Source organism: Cyprinus carpio, chromosome A3, assembly GCF_018340385.1.
Source record: "Cyprinus carpio isolate SPL01 chromosome A3, ASM1834038v1, whole genome shotgun sequence".
In the NCBI taxonomy this organism is placed as follows: Eukaryota; Metazoa; Chordata; class Actinopteri; order Cypriniformes; family Cyprinidae; genus Cyprinus; species Cyprinus carpio.
The window spans coordinates 26,883,260-26,895,238 of record NC_056574.1 but is presented as its reverse complement, the minus strand read 5'-3'; the positions used below and the strand labels follow the sequence as shown (position 1 = coordinate 26,895,238).

General features: G+C 33.4%; 1 protein-coding gene across 1 annotated transcript; it reads right to left on the bottom strand.

Annotated features, from left to right (window-relative positions):
• Window positions 1-1,943: 1,943 nt before the first annotated feature.
• On the bottom strand, window positions 1,944-11,929 carry LOC109057130. The gene is made up of 3 exons (XM_019074338.2): window positions 11,571-11,929; window positions 2,625-3,356; window positions 1,944-2,466 (listed from the first exon to the last, which is right to left on the bottom strand). The coding sequence occupies exons 1-3, from the start codon at window positions 11,758-11,760 to the stop codon at window positions 2,399-2,401; spliced, it is 990 nt and encodes a 329-aa protein (XP_018929883.2). The 5' UTR covers window positions 11,761-11,929; the 3' UTR covers window positions 1,944-2,398.
• Between the last annotated feature and the right edge of the window lie 50 nt (window positions 11,930-11,979).

Here is an 11,979-nt window from a genome sequence, read left to right as displayed (position 1 = left end):
GGTTAAATCATAGACTGTATGGGTAAAATTATTGAGATTATTCTGGCTGCATATAAAATACACTTTTTTGTGTTTGTGTGGCGGGGTTCCCCTGGTAAAATGCGCATTCCAGGTCTAAATACCACATTTTTTGGGTCGCTTTAAACCGCGGCCACCGTGTTAAAGTAGCCCAATTAGTCCGCGGTAAAACCGAGGATCTGGCAACACTGCTCTTTAACCACAGAAATAAACCGATTCAGCGCCTACCAATGGAGAGGAGTAGATAGAAGGTACGATTTTGCAGGAAATGTAATCAGGCGTTAAAAATAATACCCATTAAAACTTCGTTGAGCCAGTGGGATCACTCAGGGTCCTAAGCGGACTCGATTTCTCATGACAAAGGAAAGAACTGTTCTCACTCCTACTTCTTCTTCTTCTTCTTCTTCTTCTGTTGATTTACCAGCTAGACAGGTGCATAACACCGGTTATTATCGCCATTATTGTTCTACCAGTTTCTGGCCCAATATTTAAAATAAAGCACAAAGTGAATTCTGTAATTCCAGAAGCTTATAATTCTTGTACAAGATTAATTTCTTACTTGTCCATATTTGGCACATATAATTAATGTTTCTTTTTCTAATAAATATTGCATAGACCTGTATGTTTGCCTATAATGTGAAGTGTAGCATTTAGTTATACTTAATCTTGTAAATATAATATAGCGTTATTCCTTCCTATTTATGTTATGACTAATCTTAATTAGCTTTATGTTATTTTGTATTCTGTGGAAATGTCTATTTGTCTGACAGGTGTCCCTGTACTTCTGCCATTTATTAAAACATGCTTGTTGAATCAAACCCTTTCCTTCTACCTTATTTGAATTGACTGTTAAAGGGATAGTTCACGTTCAGTTGCTCGTCCCCATTGACTTGCATAGTGTTTTTTTTTTCATGCTATGGAAGCATAGACTGTATGTATGGAAGTCAATGAGGACCAGCAACTGAAGGTGAACTATCCCTTTAAGTTAACATTGTTCAATTAGGTGCTTCCTTAGCCATTTTGTCTGCTTTTTCATTTCCTTGTACCCCAACACGTGCTGGTACCCACTGAAAGTGTACCAAAAACTGGCTAAGTGTGTATAAAATAACCACAATATCTGACAATATATCACTACGACATGATTGAAAAGTTTGAAAGCTTGAAAGTGATGCCACTGAATCCAAGCAAATTAAAACTATGGTGGCCATGGCAATTATTATTATTTATTTAATTTTTGGTAAGTTTGATTTGACTGCCTGAAGGTAGAATGCTTGACAATAATGTACAGAAAACCATTTTCACCTCAGCTGATTCTATGATTTTATAAGTCATAATAATGAGAAACATGATGTATAATGATGTATGTGCACATATGCATACATTAATAATTAGCATATTATTATTAATCATTATTATGAGGTTTAATTTTTTCATATTTTTGCCTGTTTCTGCAGTTGTGTGAAAAGTCATAATAATGAATATTATGACTTAACATTTCATATTGAGAGAAATTCTCATAATAATGATTTAGCATATCATAATGAGAAACTTCTCATAATAATCTCTTAGTAAAATTATGAATTATGATGACTCTCATAATTGAGTTAATGTTATAAGATTTAAAAAAAATAATAATTATGACCTAGTATAATCTCATAATGAGAAACTTTCTCATAACAACTTCACATCCCATAATAAGAAACTAAGTCATTATTACGAGAAAGTTTTTATTATTATGACTTACAGCACCTTTTTTTATACTCAACTCTGGGCAGAAAGGGGCAAAAATACAATGCATTTTTACACATACATAAACCTCCTTTATTCATGTTCCTATGTCTATAAATACAAGATTTGTAAGCTGAACATTTTTTTTTTAGGTGGCTCACACTGAAACGACAACAAACAAAATTCTCAACACACTGTTAAACCAGGATTCATTTATTGCAAAAATGATTATAAAAGACAAATCAAGTTAAAAACCTCAAACATTTTACATTTCAATGGGGTGGTAAAATATTCTGTAAATGTCTGTAAAATGATTAAATCTCTTTTTATTACAGTTTTCTCTGATATTGTTCGTGCCCTAGCTAGTTTTTACATCCTGTTATTTTTTTAGACAATACAATGATGAAATTCTTTCCCCAGTCACTTACAAGCTAAAGATTGTGATGTTTTTTTCCAAACAGTACAATTCTACTCTTCGTCTGTAACCATAATCAAAAAGCTTGGATGATTATTGTATGCATAAATTTCTGACTGCCCTATCTCAACCCACTCTGTATGATGTAGATTTTTCAATTTGTTTGAAAACACTCAAAGGTTGGCCATGATGCACAAAGGCCAGTGTCCACACTGGCTGAGAGTGTTTTAGTGGTTTTCACACAGTCTTTCTCGTAATCTCTTTCATTCGTCTCTTCTTAGCACTGCCAAAGATTAGCGCATTTCCTGCAGGAATAACACAAAGATAATGTCTGGCTTTCCTCATATTTATCCTGTTATTTCAGCACCATAGAAGTAGTTGAACAGAAAATACCGTACTACAGCACATATACATACATATATATATATAAAATCAGAGAACAAATGATAACATCAACATTTACCATGTTTCATCCGAAGGTGCTTTAGAAGGGCCGATGTTGTGTATTCTTTGCGACCACGAGATATGACGGCCCTACACATAAGGCACACTGCTTTGCTACAGTCCCCCTCTTTTAGAGAGAAATACTTCCACACAGGGCTTGATTTTGCTATTGTCCTCTTTTGCATTTCACAGCATTTACTGCTACAGTAAGCCCTGTTTGTACATAATATGTTGTGATATGAAACGTGATTGGCATCATGAGATGAACTGCTATGCTGAGACACTGTGGCAGGTGCTTCGCTGTTAGCATATGTTGGCTGGTTTGGGTGCTGTGCTCTGTAGATGTCCGATGTCCCTAAAGGCAAATCTGGGCTGTGTGGCGACCAGCTCTGATATGCATCTTCAGTGCTTCCCATTGCATCGCCTGAACACAAGCTGGAGTTCATGAATTCAACTTTGATTTTAGATGAGAAATGACAGTTTGTCATTTCATCCTCAACAGGATTTGTGTTGGTGTGATCAGCGCACATGTGTGAGCCCTCATCATTGGTGGCTTTTGATGGCAAAGCTATGGATTCCCTGTAAGCATCGACAGAGTACTCAGGCTTTTCCGGTTTTATGAACGGGTGTTGCTCGCCGAGCCTCTGGCTTTGGTCCTGCTGGATCTCTTCAATGGGTTCTAGCTCCTCATTCTGGCTGCAGATCCATCCGGGCTGCCCAGGAGAGACGGGCTGATAGGACTGCACAGGAGCTGAAAAAAAAGCATGATAACATTTTCTTCATGCAAATAAAAAGATATAGTAGAACTGAAAATTCATGTGAATATGTAAAGTTCTCTACAGCTACAATATGGATATAGTATTGAACATTCCTTGATGACATTAGACTTGAAGAAGCATAGTTTTTGTTCCTCTGTGCAGTTTATTAATAAAACACAAAGCTAGAACAGAATATATTAAAGGGCTCCTCCTCACTTTTTTAATATAAGAACCAATAGTCTTAGTCGTGATGAAACAGAGGTAGCGACAGATCTTTTTTTCTGTATTGTAATGTACATTCAAGTGAAACAAATCATCGAAAAATTCTAAGGCAGGGACTGAATTCTATTCATTGGCTGTTGATTGGATTTTGAGATGTGGGCATTGTACTCTATAATGCAAGCAGGTGAATACTAGCTTGCAGTGGTGTGGTTTAAGCAGACTAAATGATTGGCGAAGACATGCATAAGTCTCCAGAGAAAAGTCATTTCACCAGAAGAGCGATTTATGATATTTTGATTATTATGATGTCAAAAAACAATACAAAAAACCATATGCATAGATTAATGGCTCACAATAAGATCAACAATGCGTTAAATAGATGTTAAAATATAGATGAGGTGGATTTTCATTTCAAGTCAAGTTTTAACTTCACAGCAGTGAACCATCATTTGCTACTAGTTGTTGTGAAAATTATATTCTGGAAAGCAATTTGTTTGGACAAAAATTGGACACGCCCATATGGAAGCCCGCTCCTGCCACAGTCGAGAAAAAATATGATTATGTCATTTTAGAAACTTTCTCATAATTATGACGTACTATCTCATTATATTGAGAACATTTTTCGTAATAATGACTTAGTTTCTCATAATAATGAAAACTTTCGTAATAATGAAAACTTTCTCGTAATAATGACTTAGTTTCTCATAATAATGTAAACTTTCTTGTAATAATGACTTAGTTTCTCATAATAATGAAAACTTTCTCGTAATAATGAGAAACTTTCTCGCAATAATGACTTAGTTTCTCATAATAATGAAAACTCGTAATAATGAGAAACTTTCTCATAATAATAATTTAGTTTCTCGTAAGGAGAAACCTTTTTGTAATAATGAGAAACTTTCTCATAATAATGACTTAGTTTCTCATAATAATGAAAACTTTCTCGTAATAATGTAAACTTTCTCGTAATAATGACTTAGTTTCTCATAATAATGAAAACTCGTAATAATGAGAAACTTTCTCGTAATAATGACTTAGTTTCTCATAATAATGAAAACTTTCTCGTAATAATGAGAAACTTTCTCGTAATAATGACTTAGTTTCTCATAATAATGACTTAGTTTCTCATAATAATGTAAACTTTCTCGTAATAATGACTTAGTTTCTCATAATAATGAAAACTCGTAATAATGAGAAACTTTCTCGTAATAATGACTTAGTTTCTCGTAATGAGAAACCTTTTTGTAATAATGAGAAACTTTCTCGTAATAATGACTTAGTTTCTCGTAATAATGAGAAACTTTCTCGTAATAATGACTTAGTTTCTCATAATAATGACTTAGTTTCTCATAATAATGTAAACTTTCTCGTAATAATGACTTAGTTTCTCGTAATGAGAAACCTTTTTGTAATAATGAGAAACTTTCTCGTAATAATGACTTAGTTTCTCATAATAATGAAAACTTTCTCGTAATAATGAGAAACTTTCTCATAATAATGACTTAGTTTCTCATAATAATGACTTAGTTTCTCATAATAATGAAAACTTTCTCGTAATAATGAGAAACTTTCTCGTAATAATGACTTAGTTTCTCATAATAATGTAAACTTTCTCGTAATAATGACTTAGTTTCTCGTAATAATGAGAAAATTTATCTTAATATTGACTTAGTTTCTCGTAATAATGAGAAACTTTTCGTAATAATGAGAAATTTTCTCATAATAATGACTTAGTTTCTTGTAAAAATGAGAAACTTTCTCGTAATAATGAAAACTTTCTCATAATAAAGATAAGTTTCTCGTAATAATGACTTAGTTTCTCATAATAATGAAACCTTTCTCGTAATAACGACTTAGTTTCTCATAATAATGACTTAGTTTCTCATAATAATGAAACCTTTCTCGTAATAACGACTTAGTTTCTCATAATAACGACTTAGTTTCTAATAATAACGACTTAGTTTCTCGTAATAACGACTTAGTTTCTCGTAATAATGAGATACTTTCTCGTAATAACGACTTAGTTTCTCATAATAATGATTTAGTTTCCTCATAATAACGACTTAGTTTCTCGTAATAATGATAAACTTTCTCATAATAATGACTAAGTTTCTCGTAATGAGAAACTTTGTGAACTTTCTTGTAATAATGATGAATTTTCTTGGAATGTTGGGAAGGGAGCTTTTTTGTTATATTGGTAAAATTTATTGAGGTATTGAGAAAACATTGCTTTGTTCTGTAATCTAAAGTGTATAATAAGCTGCCATTAAATAATGATTTCAGATAAATTATCTGCATGTAGTCTTTTGTTAATTTGGAGCACTTACCAAGTAAAGGCCCATTCACACCAAGGAGGATAGCTATAAAGATCACGATAAAGATATAGTTCTAAAAATCATTCTCAATATTAAAGAATAGCAGAGTCCACACTACAACTATAACAATAAAGGCACAGAGAAACGATATTGTTGGAATCATTTTCAGAACATTTTTTTTCCAGCTGATGAACGATGCAAACATTGACAGCCAATCAGAATCCATCCTGCTATAACGAGCTCGAAAATTTAAAGTTGCAGGCGCACATGTGCTTAGAATAAACAGAGGATATCGTTCACTGGTGTGGACCCTAACGTCGTTATCTTTATAGTTATCATTCTTGGTGTGAACAGGCTTTTAATCTGCCAGATAGTTATGGCTTCAAACATTCCAGACTAATTTTTCAGTTAATAAATCCAGTCATTTTATGAAGAAATGAAAGCCATTTCACATATAAACTTAATTTATAGATGTTTATCAATGATTTATTATTTTTATTAGCTGTCTCTTTCATGCATCACATGCATACAATGTTCATACAGTAAGCCATCTCATTTCAAAAGCACAATGCATTGTTGTTCATTACCACGGCAACCGCTTGGTCTTCAGCACCTTGGTTCTTGCAGGATAAAAGCTTAACGTGAAAAATGCTTAACATGGCTTTAAGTACAAAGACAGATTGAACCAAATTCAGTACACAACTTAATGATCATACATATTGTATATACAGGCATTCAGGTGGAACCAAAATATGAATGCAACACAAAACAGCAATGCTTATGCATTTTCTATAACGGATTTCTATAGGAAAACGCTAAACGCGCAACTTTGGGTGTTGTGTTCAAATTCTGGGCTCTTATGCTTGCCACATTAAGCATTTTTTCACATTCACATGTCCTGCAAGAAGCGGTGTGAGACGCTGAAGCATATTTTATATATATATATATATATACACACACTAGGGGTTGCACAACTTCTGATTTCTGCTAGTCCATTTTCTTATTTAAAAAAATACTCAAGTTACTTGACTACTCGTGGTTCATGCTACTGTAAATGAAAAGACATGAAATAGTTGTTATCAATAAACGCTTATTAATTCATAGCCTAATGCAACAATTACATATGTAAATTGTCAAAACTTATGACATTATATATTTAAATTTTCATGTAACAGCCAGTATTTGTATCTGTATTTGTATCTGTAACAATCACAAAATTATTTGTATCTGCATCCGGATAAAACCAGTGGAACGTCTACAGTTACTTGATAAGACCGTTATGACCGTTATCTTTTTTTTTCATAGTTATCACTGAACAAGTATGTCGTGTTAAACTAAAATAATTATTAATTTCTAAAAATATATTTATCATGCAAGCAGAAAGATGTCATGACAAACGTTAAGTGATCATTTGAACCCGACTGAATTAATTCAATGCGCACATTTTCATTACGCAGAACTCTTTAAGCAAGTTTTTTTTTAACTTCACTAAACAAATGTGCCTGTGCCACACAAACCAGCAAAAGATAAAGATGCAAACATGTAGGCCAAGTAGAAAATGTATCTGTATCTAAGTTGATTATTAGTCTACTCTTGAGAGAGAACTGGTTTGGTTTTCGAGAGACTGAGATGCGCAACGCGGCTGTTTGATTGGTGAGTGCACTGTGATTATTACATTTATTCGTTTCATATCAAAGCCTAAGGTTTAAATCATTGCCTTTTAAATATATACAAATAGTAGAACGTGTATGATGTATTATTATAGGTGATATTACTCTTGCCAAGCTCTGATTTCTGAGAGATGCACGGAGAGGCAACAGCAATGCGGTGTTTGATTTGCGCTCTTTTCTTTCATAAAGTTTACATTCATTCACTTCACACTCTATTGCGTGACTTTAGTGGTCTGTGTATAATATTGCACTGATCCCCTGGCTCAACTGTTATCTAGCAAACACCAGACTGTGATAGCTTCAGCCGAATATTCAGGCAGAATTATTCCTTGTCCGTTATTCGTTTTTGAAGCCATTATCCGTGCCTTTCTGAATAAGGTATTCGGCTTCAGACACACCTCTAATTACTACATTATTTATTTTAATTTTACATGTAACATAGATAAAGTCATAGAACGTAACGGCTACACGCAATATTGTAATCCTAAAATTCACGTTGTACTTGCAAACTCTGTGCATGCATTATGGCTAATGCATGCTCGAGTAATCGATTGTTTCTCACAGCGCCGACTAGTGTTTGAAGTAGTCGATCACTCGACTGCTCGACTAGTCTATGCAAGCCCTTATATATACATACATATCTATGCGCTGAAGACCAAGCAGTTGCCGTGGTAATGAACATCTACGCTTTGTGCTAGCGAGATGAGATTGGGCTACTGTATAAACATTGTGGGTTTATGCATATGATGCATGAAAGTGACCATGAAACAAATCATCGAAATTAACATCTATTCATTAAGTTTATATGTGTAATGGTTTTTCATTCCTTCCTAAAATGCATGTGATTTTTGTTGGAATATATTCCTCTATATCTGAAGCCATGAACTATCATTGTCTGGCAGAGTAACTTGTTGGTAAATGCTACAAATTAAAAGACTACATACAGATAATCTATCTGAAATCGTTATTTAATGATAGATTATAAACTTTCAGTGGTGGACAGTAACGGAGTAGCTTTACTTCGTTACTGTACTTAAGTACATTTTTCAAGTATCTGTACTATACTGGAGTAGTTTTATTTTTAGTAACTTTTACTTTTACTTCACTACATTCCAAAGCATAAGATCGTACTTTTTACTTAACTACATTTCATAAAACATATTGTTACTCCTTATAATAGGCTATATCACGTGCTCTGACACGCAGAAGCGGTTTCTGATTCAAGAACGAACTGATTCTTTCCAACGAAGCTTTTAAATCGGTTCGCAAATCGCACCAAAAGATTCAGTCACGAATTAGAATGATTCGATTGCAGCTGTTCTAGAGTCAACAACTCACTGATTCAAATGAACCGTTTAGTGCGAGTCTCTAGTGAACTCAATTCACAACCGGGAGATCTTGTGAGCGCGCGTGCGACTGATGCTGCTAAAAGTAAGGTACTAATGTCGAATTTTAGGATTAATTATTGCAACTGAAAATCATATTTATGTCAAAACTGTCATTTATTTGGGAACTTAATCTGCTGTAAAGGGTGATCTATTTAAGACCACTGAAATGCTTGAATGCAAACACATCAGCATCAGTGCCTCTTACGTCAAAAAACAAAACATTAAAATAACACAGATGAAATAAAATAATTAATGCACGTTCAAATTCCCCGCTGCAATAACATTAACAGTTCTATTAAAATGCTAGGCATTTAGCCCTATGTGACGTCTGTTTTTATATTGTTTATCAACAGTATAAATGTTTATATTGTTTTAATTAACTAGCCGAGTAGACAGATATGAATGTTTATTCATAACCATACTGAAAATAAGTAAATATTGGTAGTTGATGCTAACTGTCTAGCTAACAAGCTTGGTGCTAAGTTGAGGTAATTTTTAAAAATAAAGTCCAAATATTTTTATTCAGTCACCTAGATAGATTACATCTGAGGGAAAAGAAAGGCTGTGATGTTCAGAACATGGTAACTGCAGTAATTAGCAAAGTGGGAAGTGATGTCCTCTGGGGGCATTTGGCCAGGGTTTTTTTTTTATATATATACCACAGACAAGGTTTGAGAAGAAAAAAAATCATTATTATTTTTTATTTTTTATCATCAAATATTATTTTTTCCTTAAAATGTTCTTCCTAACTTCAGGCCTTATTCTCATGTCATATATAATGGTGATGTTCTGCAAAACAACACATTTTAAAACACTTTTTTTCTTACTGGTGAAAATCTGATTGTCAAATGTGACCCTGGAGCACAAAACGAGTCTTAAGTCGCTGGGGTATATTTGTAGCAAAAGCCAAAAATACTTGTATGGGTCAAAATGATAAATTTCTTTTATGGCAAAAATTATTAGGATATTAAGTAAAGATTATGTTCCATGAAGATATTTTGTAAATTTTCTACCGTAAATATATCAAAACTTAATTTTTGATTGGTAATATGCATTGCTAAGAACTTCATTTAGACAAATTTAAAAGTGATTTTCTCAATGTTTAGATTTTTTTGCTCCCTCAGATTCCAGATTTTCAAATAGTTGTATCTCAGCCAAATATCATCCTTTCCTAGCAGCTTATTTATTCAGCTTTTGGATGATGCATAAATCTCAATTCGAAAAACTGACCCTTATGACTGGTTTTGTGGTCCAGGGTCACAAATTTGTTTTCTCTCAGGTACATCGCAGTGTATCTTCACAGTGAACATTACTACATCACTGTCATCAGCGTAGTCCATATCAACAACAAAAATATATTTTGACTCCATATTTTGGTTATTTTGAGAAAATTCCAGGTATTTTGAGCAGTAGGATTATAAAAAAAATATGTGCTAATATAAAATTAAATTAAGTAGCCTATATAAAATTGCTAAATAAATCTATCTATCACTACCTTTTTACTTAATTACATAAAAAATCAAGGTACTTTTGTAATTTCACTTGAGTTAAATTGAAAAAGGAGTACTTTTACTTTTACTGGAGTATTATTTTATTATATGTATCTTTTTTTTTGATTATTTTTTTGTTTTGTGTATTTATTTAAATATTTTTAAGTTTAGATTGAAGGACTGGAAGTGTTTGCGGCGTTCCTGTATGGCTTTGACCAACAAATGTCACTATAGTGAGCGTGCCAACTCGTGCGGTGCGCATACGCGGATTAAGTCATTATTTTGAGAAAATAAGTCATTATTTCGAGAAAGTTTCTCATTATTACGAGAAAATAAGTCATTATTTAGAGACGTTTTCTCATTATTATGAGAAAATAAGTCATTATTTTGTGAAAGTGTCTCATTATTTAGAGAAAGTTTCTCATTATCTCGAAAGTTTCTCGTTATTGCGAGATGTCAAGTCATTATTATGAGAAAGTTTCTCATTAAGTATGAATTTTTTTCCTCTGAATATTATTATATTAGCTCAGAAAGTTTCTCACTATTATGACATAGTTTAGCAATATAATGAGAAACTTGTCTCATAATTATGAGAAAGTATCTCATTATGACTAACAGAATTATATATTTTTTCTCATAGTGGCAGGAACGGGTTTCCATACGCCCACGAGTGCATGATGAGTCAATCATATTTCTGGTCCTCTTTCCCGAAAGAGACTGCAATAATGCGTAACATATATTTAATAAAAGTTCTGTCAACTTTTAAGAGTAGGCTACACTAGATAAACCTGGATTACACTGAATTAAAAGACACAAAACTCAATTTTTATTTAATGGATTGCTTAACTCGTGCAATACATTTTTTTCATAATAGGTATACTTAAGGTCTGTGTCGATTCCCACATCCTCGAACACCATGTAATCAAGAATAGATACATTTATGAATTACAGTCTCGTGGTCATGGACTCATGACCACAACCAAAACAAAAACATATACATATACACACACACGCACATATATATATATAATTCCATATCATAATGTTATGCCTTATTCTAAACATGATTTAACAGAAACATTTACCCTGATATTTTAGAGTTGAATCATTTAATCGTCTTACCAGCATTAGCTTGCTCCCTGAAGCACCCGGAGTCTCGTAACATTTCTTTCAGTCGCTTGTTTTCGCTCCGGATTCGCTCCGTTTCCTCCTCATACTCCCGAACCGTTCTACCGACCGTGAAGATGATCTCCTTCACAGCAGCCATCAAGCGCTCGGTCATGAAAGTGTTCAGACGATCCAGTTCAGTCATTTTACTACTTTACTTCAGGTCTCTGTATTTTAAACAATATATACAGACAATACAGGTACCGATAACAGCACAGAGACGAGCGCGTGAAAGTTCCCCCTTCCAAATCAAACCCCCAGCAGCACATAATGTTGCTGTGCTAACTGAAGTGACTCTAGCACCCTTCACAGGACAGGAGGAGTAACAACTGTTACTGTAAAGCCTTTGGCCGAATAACTTTAT

Bases quoted from the DNA above. Each gene is read 5' to 3' on its own strand.
- LOC109057130 (XM_019074338.2), bottom strand. From the start codon at position 11,760: ATGACTGAACTGGATCGTCTGAACACTTTCATGACCGAGCGCTTGATG. The intron at 3,357-11,570 runs GTAAGACGATTA...CTTTTTTTTCAG, and splicing joins CAGGGAGCAAGCTAATGCTG to CTCCTGTGCAGTCCTATCAG. The intron at 2,467-2,624 runs GTAAATGTTGAT...TTATTCCTGCAG, and splicing joins GCACCTTCGGATGAAACATG to GAAATGCGCTAATCTTTGGC.